The sequence below is a fragment of the Oncorhynchus tshawytscha genome, linkage group LG02 (genome assembly GCF_018296145.1).
Source record: "Oncorhynchus tshawytscha isolate Ot180627B linkage group LG02, Otsh_v2.0, whole genome shotgun sequence".
NCBI classification, from domain to species: Eukaryota; Metazoa; Chordata; class Actinopteri; order Salmoniformes; family Salmonidae; genus Oncorhynchus; species Oncorhynchus tshawytscha.
The window spans coordinates 43909848-43927968 of NC_056430.1; the positions used below are offsets into that span (position 1 = coordinate 43909848).

The window sequence follows — 18121 nt, forward strand, 5'->3', positions numbered from 1 at the left end:
TGTCAAATGTCTGCAGAATATCCACTGCTTAAACCCAGCCAACCACACTCCTTCACTCCCTCATTGTCTGCTGTACTGCAATATACTCCACTATCCACTGTCCACTACTCAACCACTACCTAACCCAAACCAACCACACTCCTTCACTCCCTCATTGTCTGCTGTACTGCAATATACTCCACTATCCACTACTCAACCACTACCTAACCCAAACCAACCACACCCTCAGTTCCTCACCGTGTGAGGAACAACTCTCGTTGTCTTTGCGGGTACATTTTCCATTACAAAACATTTTGCTAGAGCTTGCGACACAGTGCATTAATGAAGAAAGTTACACTCATTGCTATTCAAAGATCTGTATCCTCTCCTACAAAAAGGGTTCATAAACCTTGTCATTTCACAGGGCATCCAAAGACAATGTCACATGTTACCTGTCCCTGTCCCCAGAGCAATAGATTAACAGAGATATGATCAACTCAGATGAACCAAGATTTAGAATCTGTAATGTCGCCATGTTACCACCAAGCGTTCTAAAATGATCATCTTCCATTGAGAAATCCAAATAAGAATGCATTGTTGTGGAAAGTATGGTGCCAATCGGGAAGATTCACCAAACTGTTATCTCTAGCTCCTGCTGTCTGTTTCTCTAGTCCACTTCTGTTTGACCACAATATTGTTTTGGACATTCGTTTTAGGACTCAACGCCCAACTGAGTATTCTTCTCAATGCATTCTCAATTGACGCTGATGAAGATTGTATCTAAAGTGCATTACAGGGGCTTGGAAACACGATGACGTGTCAAAAGTTGGCAAATAATGAGTATGACAACCTTTTGTCATCATTGTGATGTAGCCAGATTGCCTTTAGATGCAGTAGCACTTTATCTCGCTAGCTAAGACTGAGGGGACAGCATCGGATTGTAGCTAGCTAACATTAGCGTTGCTGCATTTGATGAACTTAATTAGCTAATGGTAACATTTCCATTCCTTTAAAGTACATTTGACGACATCATAATGATGAAAAAGTGGTTTCCTACTAATTATTTGCCCACTTTAGCAATGACATCATATTTCCAGGCCACTATAGTGTACTTTAGATTCCTTAGCCCCTCTTCAGTGACTGGACACCAGGAGTGGTTTGCACCGGTTGTGCATAAAAAAGTTGGTCCTAAATACTAGTTCGGCGTAGATATGTCCGACTTTGGTAACAGGATTTACACTTGTTGTACCCCCCCCAAAATAACTTGTCGTAGCCATATCCGGCATAAGCAATGCGTGTTTATTAGATGTGATGCTTCCAAGTGATGGTTGCTAGGCAGCGCCTGTTACTAGACTGTTACCATCTTTGTGGCAGTTCTAAACTTTGCGAGGCATGTCCCATCACTTCGCAAAGCCTATCACTATGCATGAATGTTTTCTTAACCACAACTGGCTGGATGAATTAATAACTGCTGTGAGAATGAATATCACTGAATTACAAAAATATTGGGGTAAAGTATGCTAATGCCATTAAAGGCATTTATCATATTGTAATGAAACAGGCAGGGAGCAGGCATCGAACCCTCGACCTTCAAGCCCGAAATCCAGCGCGCAATCGACTTTGCCCCAAAAGCATGTTCATACGGCTGAGTCGATATCCGCGCTTATAAACCCAGGGTCGTTACACTATTGTTGTTTACTGAAATTAAGTCATCCAACTGTTTTAAATACTTTAAAGCAATAGCCGTGTGTGGTCAACTATAATTTCAGCAACGTTATGATTGGGACAGTGTTATCACGCTGCATTGAGACAAGACTCGTATTGATAAATCAATAAATATAATATTTCCGTTTTCACGGAATCTCCATTTCGATATTTGGTTACAATTAGGCTGGGAGAATGTTTGTGAAATTGAGGTGAGTGTTTTCATGATGATAATCTTTAGTCTAGTTTGCTCGTCAAACAGTGTTATCAGAACATTTTGCTTGCATGTTAAGTAGCCTACGGTAGCCCAGTATAACAGGTGCATTAATTTGCAAAGGCTATATCCCGACTAAAAGCCCTTGACTTTCTGATAATCAATCAATGTGATTTTGTTTCAAACAATCTCCGTCTATATAGTTGGTTGTTCGATCTCTCGCTGGGCAAATTAGTGTAGGTGGCAGCTTATCTATTACACTGAACAAAAATATAAACACGACATACAACAATTTCAAAGATTTTACTGAGTTACAGTTAATGCATGGAAATCAGGCCCTAATTATGCAGGGGCACAGCCATGGGTGGACCTTGGAGTGGTTAGGCCCACCCACTTGAGAGCCTGGCACAGCCAATCAGGATTCATTTTTCCCCACAAAAGGGCTTTATTACAGACAGAAATACATTTTAGAGTGACCTTTTATTGTCCCCAGCAAAAGGTGCACCTGTGTAAAAGCCATGCTGTTTAATCAGCTTCTTGATATGGATTATCTTGACAAAGGATAAAATGCTCACTAACAGGGAAGTAAACAAATTTGTGCACCAAATGTATGCAAAATAAGCTTTTTGTGGATGTACAATGTCTGGTATCCTTTATTTCAGCTCATGAAACATGGGACCAACACTTTACATGCTACATTTATATTTTTGTTTAGTGTAGACTGATAATACCTGCTCAGATACATTTAGCATGCTATAATGTAGCATAAATCAAGTGTACTATTTTGCTATTGACTCGCACATAGGAAACTCGAAAAGCCTGCAGAGGTTCTGAAATATGAACACAAGAGTCACATTCTTTTGAAGATATAGATTGCTATCATTGCCAATTTAATACCCTACACCTGCTCCCTACTAGACTGAGAATAAATGCCCAGGAGTAGCTCACAGAAGGACTTATGCCAAGGTGGTCCAACAGGTAGAATTTTTAGGTCCTGCATAGAGCACATTTTAATTCAGACGTAGAGTTGCGACCCACTTAGGGAATACCTAGTCAGTTGTACAACTGAATGCATTCAACTGAAATGGTCTTCTGCATGTAACCCAACCCCTCTGAATCAGAGAAGGGGGGGGGGTGGCTGCCATAATCGACATCCATGTCTTCGGTGCCCAGGGAACAGTGGGTTAACTGAACAAACGACTGATTTTTACCTGGTCAGCTCGGGGTTTCGATCCAGCAACCTTCGGTTACTGGTCCAACGCTCTAACCACTAGGCTACCTGACACCCCACTGGAGCAATGCCCCCAGTAGCCCTTTTGGCACCAATATGCTGGAGGAATCTTAAAAACGTTCATAACAATGGCATGACATGAATGAGTGGTGGATGTGCAACCCATGAATAGTGAGATTGACATTTTTTTCTGAAAACTACAGCACAATTTCTCACCGCTTACTACATATCACTATCTCTGTCTCTACCCTACCACAACCAACTACATATCACTATCTCTGTCTCTACCCTACCACAACCAACCACATATCTCTGTCTCTACCCTACCACAACCAACCACATATCACTATCTCTGTCTCTACCCTACCACAACCAACCACATATCACTATCTCTGTCTCTACCCTACCACATATCACTATCTCTGTCTCTACCCTACCACAACCTACCACATATCACTATCTCTGTCTCTACCCTACCACAACCAACCACATATCACAATCTCTGTCTCTACCCTACCACAACCAACCACATATCACTATCTCTGTCTCTACCCTACCACAACCAACCACATATCACTATCTCTGTCTCTACCCTACCACAACCAACCACATATCACTATCTCTGTCTCTACCCTACCACATATCACAATCTCTGTCTCTACCCTACCACAACCAACCACATATCACAATCTCTGTCTCTACCCTACCACAACCAACCACATATCACTATCTCTGTCTCTACCCTACCACAACCAACCACATATCACTTATGCATAGTCATCACATGATAATGGGAAATTGAACATAAATTTGTCAATGTAAAGTGATGACATGAAGGAAATCAAATCATTTTTTTTTAATCAAGTCTCATAGGACTGTTAAGTATTCAATCATACTGTGTGCTGCCTGCTGTCCGTCGTAAAACCATACCTTTGAGCATGGTCCACCCTTGACTGGACAGATACTGTTATTGTCCAGCTGCACAGAGTTCAGTACAAACCACGTATCTGTTACGCTGCTGGTGCCAGATCGCAGACTTTGTTTTATCTTGCGTCCAGAAGAGCACTTTGCAAAATGTTCAACCATATTATCTTTATAGTCATAATATCCTATCCACACATATTCTGCAAGTTTACCTACAATTTGTTACTTGCGTTCATGCTTTCTGTCATTACAAGCATTTACTTTGTAAATGTAATCTAGGTAACAGCTGTTCAAACTGCTTCATTTTCTAAAGTCTTCTGAATGTGTGTAGCCAAACTCCAGATCCAGGTGTAACAATTTCTTCCTTGCAACATTCTATTGCTTACGCAGTACAAAGCTATACAGGCTTAGCACCATATCCCTACAGATGTATCCCCACAAGCATAACCATATCCTGTTATGCTTGTGGGGTGGAGTGAGTGCACAGTCCTCCCTGTTGTAGCTGCCTCAACCCTTTATTATTACTTTACACCTTTGTGTTTTGCTATTTGTTTTGCTCGTTCTCACCTCACACCCCCATTCCATTCCAGCCCAGTGCGCCCCCAGCCTCCCCGCCTCCCCGACCAACCTGGCCCCTCCCCCGTCCTCCACCGACTTCTCCGACTCCGTTCACATCATGAAGGTGTGAGTCTGTGAAGGTGAGTCCCCGCCCACCAACCACACCTGCCACCCCCCTCCCTCTTCACCCCCTCTCTGGTCCCCACCTCCTTACCTCACACCTCCTCCTTCACCTCTCCTGGTTTGGGCAGGAACCTTAGTTTTTCACTCATGTGATGTCTTGACCAATGGCAGCAAGTGGAAATTGTATTGCTATCTGCTTTACTCAATTGTTTTATTAACTGAAAACTGGTTTGGAATGCTCTCAATGAACAGTGCTAACAGAATATTTATGTTTACTATACCGAAATAACCGTACGACAATCGTATATTACTACCAGTAAAATATCCCTTGAAGATTTGTGGAGGCCTCCCCCTGAAGTCGGGATTATCTGTCTCTCAGCTTGTGCTGTAGGACACGGAGAGGAAGTGAGACTGAAATGACGCTGTTAGAGAGAGTGCAGACAGCTGACTCAGATGTGAAGTTATCTACCCTGTACTTGTACACAGGGTTAAATTAGTAGTGCTAAGCAGGGGCAATTCAAGATGGGGCCTCTGCCATGGACCAGTCAATTTAGAGCGATGTTCTTTGAATGAAGCCAGGCTGCCACGTCCAACACATACTCAGCAATAAATGCCAATAATGATAAACTGCTGTTTCAGACTTGAAGCTAACAGCCGTCGCATTAAACTAATAGGAGGATCAAGCTTCCTGTCAGCACCATTTGGACCAGCGGGGATCAAATATCAGATCGTTTCTGTCATTTTTCATTAGCTTATGTGCTTGGTTATGACCATAATCACCATAATCACGGTCCTGTCATTCCTGGACAAAAACATACAGCTCACAAACGATCCTGATTTACTTCCCCGCATTGTGTTTGACAAAAACAACTTGAGATATTGGCAAAAACATCTTGAGATATCCGCCTTACTTTTAAACATTGGTAGGGTCACACATGGCCCTTCCCAAAACCCAGGTGCACAAATTGAATGCAGACTTGCACAAATGGCACAACAATGCAATACCGTAAAAGAGCTTGAAGTCCTTGGGTAGTATCGTTAGTTCCAACCTAATGTCTTTCTGCTTGATTTATGGTTTATGTCTGCATACTCACACCAAATGGTTTGATTCTAAGTGTTTTATATAAAGCGGCGGTCCCACTTCAATGACTTTCTATTACCATTGTTGTTGTTCTCAAGATGATGTTAGTTCATCAAATCAAATGATATTGGTCACATACATATGGTTAGCAGATGTTAATGCGAGTGTAGCGAAATGCTTGTGCTTCTAGTTCCGACAGAGCAGTAATTTCTAACAAGTAAAAAGGTGAAAAGCACCATTGTGGACTTGTACCCAAATTGCAACCATGCAGAGTATGTTCAGTGGAAAATGACTCAAGTCGATGTTGCACTGCAGCTTTCTCAGCCTTGTTGTAACATCTATTGAGTCCCCTCAATAACCACTCTTAAAGATAAAAGGGGCACATCCTGTACTCAACGACAGAACCCTCAGCAGTGATTGGTACAAACTGGCCTGAAGTGGAGTGGTTTACCAAAATGAGGCAGCACAGAGAGTTGTCCTGTGGTCAAATAAGCATTTAGAGAGTCACACAAACAAATAGCAGAACGGGAACTCATCTGAGTCTGGAAACATTTCCTTTCTCTGCTTTCAATTTTCATTGTGTCTTTGTTTGAGTGTTTTGTAAAAGTGAGTTTTACTGGGATTAAAGTATGTTTTCTCTCTCTCATCTCGCTCTCTTTCATCTCTAGCTCAAGCTCTGGCTGCCGTCAAGTTTGACGGAGCGTCCTTCTGAGGATCCACTGGAATATCAAAAAAATGCCCAAAGAAACTGGTTAATCTCCCAGACCACCTGCCCGCCGGTGTATAAACCCAATGACCTCCACAACAACACAACCGGAAACATGAAGCGGTAACAGGAAGTTTGGGAAGTTGACCACCTGAGGACTTTTTCAAGGCAAACAGACTATGATGGAGGCCCACACCTCCCACCACAAGGGGGTCTATAACAGCACCCTCCACTCTCTCTCTATCCTTCACCACACTTACACAATTATTCTTAGTCTAGGCCTGGCAGAAAATAGCTTCTCTATAAGGGCAGGTAACGCAAACTAAACAAATGCAAATAAAACACAATGCTGTCATGTTTCACTATTTTGGGGATGATGCGTTTGACACAGCATTTGATACTACTAAGCTAGCCAGGGGGGTGTATACAGCACTCAAACATGCTCTCCTCCATGCTACACTGACAGTGAGACTGTTTCAACAGTTTTTCTCCGTTACTCAGCTCAGGAAAGGTGTATGCTATAGAGAGATTAGAAGGTCCACAGAGACTAGAAGCCCAGGACAGTAGAGTTCTGTGACTGAACGGTTCAGGAGGGGACTTAACGTACGTGATGCACGGATCTCTGTTAAGATGAAGAGGGATTAGGACTGCCGGAGCTGGACTTCAGGAAGAGGGACTGGGGAGTGAGAGCTTCTTATTGGTGCAGAGAGCATTAGAACCAATCAGAGGCGGATGTTACAGTGTAACAGGAAATGGTCACAGAAGAGGAGGCGGACAGATGGTAGTTCAAGAACCATAAAGAGAGATAGGAGTGGGAACAGTAACATAACATAGGGTTTCCCAAACTCGATCCTGGGGCCCCCCTGGGTGGACATTTTGTTTTTTTGCCCTAGCACTAAACAGCTGATTCAGGATTGAGTTTGGGGAAACCCTGACACAACAGGAAATGGCCAATGTTGTTTTGTCTCTGATTGGCTCCCAGGTAATTGTTTCAAACTCAGTTAAACAGCCCTTGCCCTTCGACTTCCTGGCGTCGTCTTCAGAGGCCATTAGTGGGAGAGCTGTACTGTATGAAAGTACCCCCCCCCCTCCCTTCAATACAGTGGTCGCAGGAAATTGGTGTACAGCAGTGTTTGCATGAGTCTCCCTTCGATTCCTTCCAACACCTCTCATCCCAGGTGAGGTACACACCTATTGAACACCTAACCCACTGTGACGCCTGCCTCCCAACCTTTTCTCCAGGCTAGGCTACACCCCCTCTGTCCCCTTTCCCGTCCTACACCCAGGGCTGGTTGGGACCTATATGTGTATGTGTGTGACTGTCTGCAGGAAGACCTATCCTGCCTCACTCTGAAACCACTGTTAGTTCTCTGGTAACTGTGTGTCTTGATGTGAGTACAGCCCACACACCATTGGCATTAAAGCCATTGTACTCCTCTTAGTTCTCTCACTGCTATAAGACCTTACTTCAGTGGTACAGTATGTCAATAGATACATGTGTAGATAAAATCTCTCTATATCTACATTTATATATATATATAGTATGTGGAAAGACGTCAGTAAAAAAAAGGAAAGAAGTGACCTTAGAATAAGTCTGCTAGTTGAAACACTTGTTTGTGTTAAGATGGGCCAGCAACCTGCACCACAGCCAACTTACAGTGTGTACATATCAGAAAGCTAAATGCATCCTACATGTATCATATCCCTAATATTATACAGTGCTATGTTGAAGACTGAACCTTTTTTAGCATATAGAGATCGTTTATTCTGATCAATACGTTTTTACCTCTCAAAATACATCTAATTATTTTTCTATGAACCATCACTTCTAACGTGATCAACCACTTTGGGTGAGAGATAGATAGACACAGAAATATATAGACATATTGCTGTCCTGGTCAGGGTTGGAGGAACTCATATATTATACACGTATATGACAAGTCACTCCACATTCTAAGTGGAGGATGTATCATGGTGCAGGTATGTGCAACATCCTCGTCGTCCTCCTGTCCTCTAATATAAGTTGCCGACCCATCCTTTGCATTTTGGCTGTCTCTTAATAAGGAACATTTTGTTTGTCAGTCGATCACTGTTAGCGTCTCCAGATTTAACCTGTGGCCCTCTGAAAGCGCAGCCCTTTCTATTTCTGTCTACATTCCTCCCTCGCAATCCACCCATCTCTCCTTCTCTGTCTTTTTTCCTCCATCCATTCGTTTCTCCCCCTTTGTCATATTGGCTCAGAGGCAATGCTGTGTCTGTATAAGAGGATGTCTTTCTTCAGACTCAAGCCATCATGTTTGGAGGCAAGGGAAACATTTGTGTACACAGCAGATTATTATTCAAAAATTTAAAAAAGTCTGAAGAAAATAGTTATATTTTTTTCTTGTTTGAGAAAGGGACAACTAAGGTCAAAAGATGCAGTACATATTTTTTTAGACTCATGGGTATTTGATGACTAAAATAAGGTTTCAGCCGACAGGTTACATTTTTAGCATGTAATCAGGAATGTTTTGCGTTTTTCACAATATTGGGGGAAAATGATTATTGCTAAAATATTTTTTTAATTTGCTTTTAAGATTTGTCTTGAAGGCCCTGGTTTAAAGATGATTTTGAAAATATTGGTATTTTTGGAACAATTGGCCTCATAATGTGTTGAGAAACACAAAACAGCCAAATACGGGGTGTCCAATATTTGATAGAAAATGTAGCATTTATGGCTAATAATGATGTGGAAAGATTTAGCACATTGGTCTATGTACATATTTCCCATTTCAACTACGTATATCTTAATAATAACATCAACTGTTGCTATTTTGGCGAAAATACACAAAATGCTTGAACTATGCAAATAAAAAAAGTGAAAAATCATATGCTTGCTTTAGGAAAACCTTCTTGCAATAAAGTGAATGTATACAAATATATACAGTATGTGTTTCTCTTTAGATGTTTTCGGAATATTCCGCCGTACTTTCTAAGAAAAATTATAATCATAATCATTGATATTATAACCGTTATTGTTTTGATCATGTTATTGATGTTGAGTATCACTGCCAAAATAATTATACTACTGATCATCATACTTTGTCTGTTATATTAATAGACCTCTACTGACAATATCATAAGGACTCATTATATCATATGGACTCTTATATTATATCATAAGGACTCTTATATTATATCATATGGACTTTGTTATATTCTATTCTATGTGTATGTCTGATAAATAAACCTGATGATATCATGTAGACTTTGAAGACTGACTGGATGTGTGGAAGACACAGTATGAAATCACCTGTCATTTGACTTTCAGTATTCCTTTGGAAAAAAATGTATCCTGTGTCTCGTACAAATTTGACTGAAAGATGGAGACCCGGACATGGTGAAATGATGGGGCTCGCATTGAGAACGCATTGCTATATGGTCAACAATACTGGACTTCATAGGTAACTCATTTACACACTCCAATTAAGTATATTTGAATTACTATAAGGCAAAGCTATCATCTGTTTGTTCTTACTGTCATGAGTAGCCTAGTTGTAGTGTTTGGCAAACTCCGACTTTTTAAACTTCTATTGAAAGATCACAATTTTATATCTGGCAACAACAACAAAAAAATCCACCAAAATACTGTTATTGTCAAAGAAATGTGTTGCAAACACATAGATTAGTATGCCAAACTCTGTTTAGTGGCAGTCCAAACACCAATACTGGCATCCTAAATTGTCTGCCATTTGAGTATGAGAAAAATAGTATGTGACATTTCAATGTCAATCATTTTGGCTTCTCAGGTAGTATGAATGCATTGTAAACTTTTCTGGAGTTTCACACCAACAGTGCAATCCTGCTTTAGTAGGATTTGAAGTTAACTGAATATCTGATAAGCTTGCTGTTGTTGAGCGGCAACTTCATATTTAACCTAGCTAGCCAGTTATATATCCGAATCCATAGCAAAGTAGTACGCTACGGCCGTGGCATACTGCGTACCTTTTACTAAACATGACGTAATAAATAGTACGTGACGATGAGTACATACTATGCAGTTTAAGTATGTAGTACGCTAGTATGGGAATTCGGATGCGGCTTGTGGCTCTGTGCATTGGATGGTATTTGGACTACTGGTAATGACCCAAGCCTTCCTCAAGAGGGACCTATATAAAAACATCACAATCACCTTGATTCAATCAACAGTTCACACAGAGCTCTCTCTCCCTCACTCTGACTGTCTGTCTTAATGCATCTGCATGTCTCTCACACACACAGAGAGAGAGAGAGTACTAAGTGAGCTTCCACACTGTGGACAAAGACAGTCCTACTGCTTTGCCAATATTTGTCCTTTGTAGGGAGACCACCTGCCTTTTGCCTGCATCATTACTCAAAAACAGGTTGAGATGGGATTAAACTCTCTGGGGTCTGTGTATGCGCCAATGTATGCTGGATATCTTGTTTCTTGTAAGACCATGTGGTGCCTGTAGCCTCTTTGAAAATATTATAACCATGCCATAACAATCCCACAGAGTCTGTGAAAACAGTGAATATATTGATCATGATAGAGAGAAGAGTCTCTCAGACAATCCAATCAGATGACAAAGCCTTCAGAAAAATGAAGGTTACTTGTGTAACCCCTGTTCTCTGATAATAAAAGTGAGACTTCTCACTAGTGGGATTCACCAGAATCTCTAAGCAGCTCAAATAACTAATCATGCACTTCTTTCGGAGACAGACAGGGAAAGTGGAGAATGAGGGAGCCCCTCCCCTCATACTGAACAGCCACTTGCCTGCCCCTCTGATCATTATCAAGCATAACCAACATGAATGTGGTATCTTAGAACTGGGGTTGAGCAAGTAACCTTCAGTTCTCTTTCAATGATTTCTTTTGACATATCACTAGCGGGATATGGCCATCTCACATATCGCAGATGCTCTCCGATAGTATGTACTCATCACCGCATACTATTTATGATGTAATGTTTAGTAAAGAAAGTATGCAGACCTCAGGCCCTACAGAGGCTGTAATCCCTTGCTATTATAGGCCAATAAATTGTAATCACTTCCACAATCCAATGTGATAACCGTTGATAAGAAAGGGGTCTCCCCTTGCAGGGAGGGACCCAGGACACAAAGAGTTTGTTGCTCTTGCGCAAAGGGCTCCCAAATGTTTTATTTTGTATTTATTTTATTTAACCTTTATTTAACCAGGCAAGTCAGTTAAGAACAAATTATTTTTTACAATAACGGCCTACCCCGGCCAAACCCGGACGACGCTGGGCCAATTCCAATTGTGCACCGCCCAATGAGACTCCCAATCATGGCCGGATGTGATACATGTAATTAAACTACTGTATACGCGCAACGTGAGTACTGGACACAAATGGTGTAGCCGCTCCCCTTCCATAGAAGGCAAAGGCGGCAGGAGGAAAGCCACACGCTCCAAGTTGAGACAATTGTAATTGTCGCTAACCTTAGGCATAAAGGCAGGGCTGGGCAAGAAGGTAACCTTGGAAAATTCCCAGGCAAACTAGTAAAGTGGTCTTAAAGGAAAGATACAGTATTTTATCTCCATGCTTTCCTTTGTTTTATAATGTTTAGGGTACCAGTCAAAAATTTGGACACACCTACTCATTCAAAGGTTTTTCTTTATTTTTTTACTATTTTATACATTGTAGAATAATAGTGAAGACATCAAAACTATGAAATAACACATATAATAACACAAGTAGTAACCAAAAAAAGTGTTAAACAAATCAAAATATATTTTAGATTCTTCAAAGTAGCTTGATGACAGCTTGCACACACTTGGCATTCTCTGAACCAGTTTCATGAGGAAGCCACCTGGAATGCATTTAAATGAACAGGTGTGCCTTTCTTTCTGTGGAATTTCTTTCCTTCTTAATGCATTTGAGCTGATCAACTGTGTTGTGATAAGGTAGGGTTGGTATACAGAATATAGCCCTGTTTGGTAAAAGACCAAGCCCATCATATGTCAAGAACAGCTCAAATAAGCAAAGAGAAATGACAGTCTGTCATTACTTTAAGACATAAAGGTCAGCCTTGAATGAGAAGGTGTGTCCAGACTTTTGACTGGTACTGTATTCAGTTAAAGTTTACATACACAAAGGTTGGAGTCAATAAAATTAATTTTTCCACCACTCCACAAATGACTTCTTTGTGTATGACACAAGTAATTGTTCCAACAATTGTAACAGACAGCTTATTTCACTTATAGTTCACTGCATCACAAGTTTACATACACTAAGTCCGCCTGACTGACGTGCCCAAAGTAAACTGCCTGTTACTCAGGCCCAGAAGCCAGGAATTGCATATAATTTGTAGCATTGGATAGAAAACACTTTGACGTTTGTGGAGATGTTAAAATAATGAATGAGACTATAACACCATTAATATGGCAGGCAGAAATCCAAAGAAAAACCAACCAGAATTGTATTTTGTCGCTCCCAGGCTCTTATAATGGAAAGCTATGGGTTTTATGTAATTCCAGCTCCCAGATTGCAATTCATATGGCTTCCACTAGATGTCAACAGTCTTTGTTCATTGTTTCAGGCTTATTTCTTCAAAAACGAGCAAGATTTAATTTTACTTTTCTATTGAACATACTTCTTTCCGTATGAAATATTATAGTTTATTTACATTTTAGGACACCTGCGGATCATATAGAAACGTAGTTTGACTTGTTTGAAACTTACTTTTTGGTATATAAAGAAGGATTTTATCAAACAAAATGACCATTGATGTTGTAGCTGGGACCCCTGGGATTGAACACCGAGGAAGATTTTCAAAAGATAGTGATTTATTTAATCACAATTTGTGATTGTATAAAGCCTGTGCTGGTTGAAAAATATGTTTGTGGGCCGCCGTCCTCGAACAATTGCATGGTATGCTTTTGCTGTAAAGTTTATCACAAATCGGACAATGCAGTTAGATTAACACATATTTAAGCTTTTAAACGATATAAGATACTTGTATGTTCATAAATGTTTAATATTCTGATTATTTATTTGAATTGCACGTCCTCCAATTTCACCGGATGGTTTCAACAGGTGTCCCGCCAGCGGGACGCCTAGCCTTAAGATTAAACAGCTTGGAAAATTCCAGAAAATGATGTCATGGCTTTAGAAGCTTCTGATAGGCTAATTGCCATAATTTGAGTCAATTGGAGGTGTACCTGTGGATCAAATTCAAGGCTTACCTTCAAACTCAGTGCCTCTTTGCTTGACATAATGGGAAAATCAAAAGAAATCAGCCAAGACCTCAGAAACAAAAATTGTAGACCTCCACAAGTCTGGTTCATCCTTGGGAGCAATTTCCAAACACCTGAAGGTACCATGTTCATCTGTACAAACAATAGTACGCAAGTATAAACACCATAGGACCATGCAGCTGTCATAAAGCTCAGGAAAGAGACGTGTTCTGTCTCATAGAGATAAATGTACTTTGGTGCGAAAAGTGAAAATCAATCCCAGAACAACAGCAAAGGACCTTGTGAAGATGCTGGAGGAAACAGGTACAAAAGTATCTATATCCATTGTAAAACGAGTCCTATATTAACATAATCTGAAAGGCCACTCAGCAAGGAAGAAGCCACTGCTCCAAAACCACATAAAAAAGCCTGACTACGGTTTGCAACTACACATGGGGACAAAGATCATACTTGCTGGAGAAATGGCCTGTCGACTGATGAAACAAAAAATAGAACTGTTTGACCATAATGACCATCATTATGTTTGGAGGATAAAGGGGGATGCGTGCAAGCCACAGAAAACCATCCCAACCACGAAGCACGGGGGTGGCAGCATCATGTTGTGGGGGTGATTTGCTGCAGGAGAGACTGGTACACTTCAAAAAATAGATAGCTTCATGTGGATGGAAAATTATGTGGATATATTGAAGCAACATCTCAAGACATCAGTCAGGACGTTAAAGCTTGGTCGCAAATGGGACTTCCAAATGGACAATGACTCCAAGCATACTTCCAAAGTTGTGGCAAAATGGCTTAACTTCTTATGGTATAGGGGACACTTGCGTCCCACTTGGCCAAAAGCCAGGGAAAATGCAGCGCGGCAAATTCAAATAAAATGATATGAAAATCAAACTTTCATGAAATCACACGTCAGATACTAAATTAAAGCTACACTCGTTGTGAATCCAGCCAACATATCAGATTTTAAAAAGGCTTTTTGGCGAAAGCATAAGATATATCTCTTCTTAAGAATACTCTCTTCTCTGTATACATCAATGAGGTCGCTCTTGCTGTTGGTGAGTCTCTGATCCACCTCTACGCAGACGACACCATTCTGTATACTTCTGGCCCTTCTTTGGACACTGTGTTGACAACCCTCCAGGCAAGCTTCAATGCCATACAACTCTCCTTCCGTGGCCTCCAATTGCTCTTAAATACAAGTAAAACTAAATGCATGCTCTTCAACCGATCGCTACCTGCACCTGCCCGCCTGTCCAACATCACTACTCTGGACGGCTCTGACTTAGAATACGTGGACAACTACAAATACTTAGGTGTCTGGTTAGACTGTAAACTCTCCTTCCAGACCAATATCAAACATCTCCAATCCAAAGTTAAATCTAGAATTGGCTTCCTATTTCGCAAACAAAGCATCCTTCACTCATGCTGCCAAACATATCCTTGTAAAACTGACCATTCTACCAATCCTCGACTTTGGCGATGTCATTTACAAAATAGCCTCCAATACCCTACTCAACAAATTGGATGAAGTCTATCACAGTGCAATCCGTTTTGTCACCAAAGCCCCATATACTACCCACCATTGCGACCTGTACGCTCTCGTTGGCTGGCCCTCGCTTCATACTCGTCGCCAAACCCACTGGCTCCATGTCATCTACAAGACCCTGCTAGGTAAAGTCCCCCCTTATCTCAGCTCGCTGGTCACCATAGCATCTCCCACCTGTAGCACACGCTCCAGCAGGTATATCTCTAGTCACCCCCAAAACCAATTCTTTCTTTGGCCACCTCTCCTTCCAGTTCTCTGCTGCCAATGACTGGAACAAACTACAAAAATCTCTGAAACTGGAAACACTTATCTCCCTCACTATCTTTAAGCACCAACTGTCAGAGCAGCTCACAGATTACTGCACCTGTACATAGCCCACCTATAATTTAGCCCAAACAACTACCTCTTTCCCTACTGTATTTATTTTATTTATTTTGCTCCTTTGCACCCCATTATTTTTATTTCTACTTTGCACATTCTTCCATTGCAAATCTACCATTCCAGTGTTTTACTTGCTATATTGTATTTACTTTGCCACCATGGCCTTTTTTGCCTTTACCGCCCTTATCTCACCTCATTTGCTCACATAGTATATAGACTTGTTTATACTGTATTATTGACTGTATGTTTGTTTTACTCCATGTGTAACTCTGTGTCGTTGTATGTGTCGAACTGCTTTGCTTTATCTTGGCCAGGTCGCAATTGTAAATGAGAACTTGTTCTCAACTTGCCGACCTGGTTAAATAAAGGTTAAATATTTTTTTTAAAAATGAATTACTTAAAAATCATACAATGTGATTTTCTGGATTTTTGTTTTAGATTCTGTCTTTCACAGTTGAAGTGTACCTATCATAAAAATTACAGACCTCTACATGCTTTGTAAGTAGGAAATCCTGCAAAATCGGCAGTGTATCAAATACTTGTTCTCCCCACTGTATCCAAAATGTCCATTTATTTGCCGCGTTTGATCCAGAAAAAAACAGCTTTCAAATTGCGCAACGTCACTACAAAATATTTCAAAAGTTGCCTGTAAACTTTGCCAAAACATTTCAAACTACTTTTGTAATACAACTTCAGGTATTTTAAACGTTAATAGTCGATCAAATTGAAGACGGGTCTATCTGTGTTCAATACAGGAAGACAACAAACCAGTCTACTTTTCAAGTCTTGCGCAACTCTCAACAGTGTTATGCAGTTCCTAGATAGCCGTACTTCTTCATTGCACAAAGGAATAACCTCAACCAAATTTTAAAGACTGGTGACATCCAGTGGAGCGGTAGGAACTGAAAACACTGAACAGACAGAGACCTAAAAGAAAAAAATTCTGAACGATTAGTCCTCAGGGTTTTGCCTGCTACATAAGTTCTGTTATACTCACAGACATGATTCAAACAGTTTTAGAAACTTCAGATTGTTTTCTATCCAAATCTACTAATAATATGCATATCTTATATTCTTGGCATGAGTAGCAGGAAGTTTAAATTGGGCACGCTATTTATCCAAAAGGGAATTGCTGCCCCTATACCTTAAGAAGTTAAGGATAACAATGTCAAGGTATTGGAGTGGCCATCACAAAGCCCTGACCTCAATCCTATAGAAAATGTGCGGGCAGAACTGAAAAGGCGTGTGCGAGCAAGGAGGCCTACAAACCTGACGCAGTTACACCAGCTCTGTTAGGAGGAATGGGCCAAAATTCATTCAAGTTAAACAATTTAAAGGCAAGGCTACCAAATACTAATTGAGTGTATATAAACATCTGACCCACTGAGAATGTGATGAAAGAATTTAAAGCTGAAATAAATAATTCTCTCTACTATTATTCTGACATTTCACATTCTTAAAATAAAGCGGTGATCCTAACTGACCTAAAATAGAGATTTTTTACTGGGATTAAATGTCAGGAATTGTGAAAACTTTCGACTTCAACTGTAAGTATTCAGTTCCTATGCTATTAGACTCGAAATTGAGCTCAGTTAGTTTCCATTGATCATACTTAAGATGTTTCTATAAGTTGATTGGAGTCCACCTGTGGTAAATTCAATTGTTTGGACACGATTTGGAAAGGCACAGATCTCTTTGTACAAGGTCCTACAGTTGACATTACACGTCAGAGCAAAAACCAAGCCATGAGGTTGAAGGAATTGTCCTTAGAGCTCTGAGACAGGTTTTTGTCGAGGCACAGATCTGGGAAAAGGTACTGAAACATGTCTGCAGTATTAATGGTCTGTAACGATTGTCGTCGGGAGAAGGAGAAGAGGACCAAAGAGCAGTGTGGTACGTATTCATAAAGATTTTAATAAAGATGAATACTGGAACAAAAACGACAAACCGACAAACGAACAGTTTTGCAAGGTGCAACAAAAACACTAAACAGAAAATAATCACCCACCTCTCATGGTGCGAAAACAGGCTACCTAAGTATGGTTCTCAATCAGAGACAACGATCAACAGCTGCCTCTGATTGGGAACCATACCAGGCCAAACACAGAAATACAAAACCTAGAACAAAAACATAGAATGCCCACCCCAACTCATGCCCTGACCAAACTAAAACAGAGACATAAAAAAGGAACTAAGGTCAGGGTGTGACATGGTCCCAAAGAACACAGTGGCATCAATCATTCTTAAATGGAAGAAGTTTGGAACCACCAAGACTCTTCGTGGAGCTGGCCACCTGGCCAAACTGAGCAATCAGGGGAGAAGGGCCTTCATCAGGGAGGTGACCAAGAACCCAATGGTCACTCTGACAGAGCTCCAGAGATGGTGGAGATGGAACAACTTTATATAAGGACAAACATCTCTGCAGCACTCCACCAATCGGGCCTTTATTGTAGAGTGG

At 40.7% G+C, this 18121-nt stretch overlaps 1 protein-coding gene across 1 annotated transcript in view; it reads left to right on the forward strand.

The window, feature by feature from the left end:
- plekha6 (pleckstrin homology domain containing, family A member 6) overlaps positions 1–9767 on the forward strand; it is an 85802-nt gene extending 76035 nt beyond the window's left edge. The window contains 2 exon segments of the mRNA XM_042299331.1: positions 4643–4750; positions 6483–9767. Coding sequence (XP_042155265.1) covers positions 4643–4740 — 98 coding nt within the window. The 3' untranslated portion in view covers positions 4741–4750; positions 6483–9767.
- The last annotated feature ends 8354 nt before the right edge of the window (positions 9768–18121 follow it).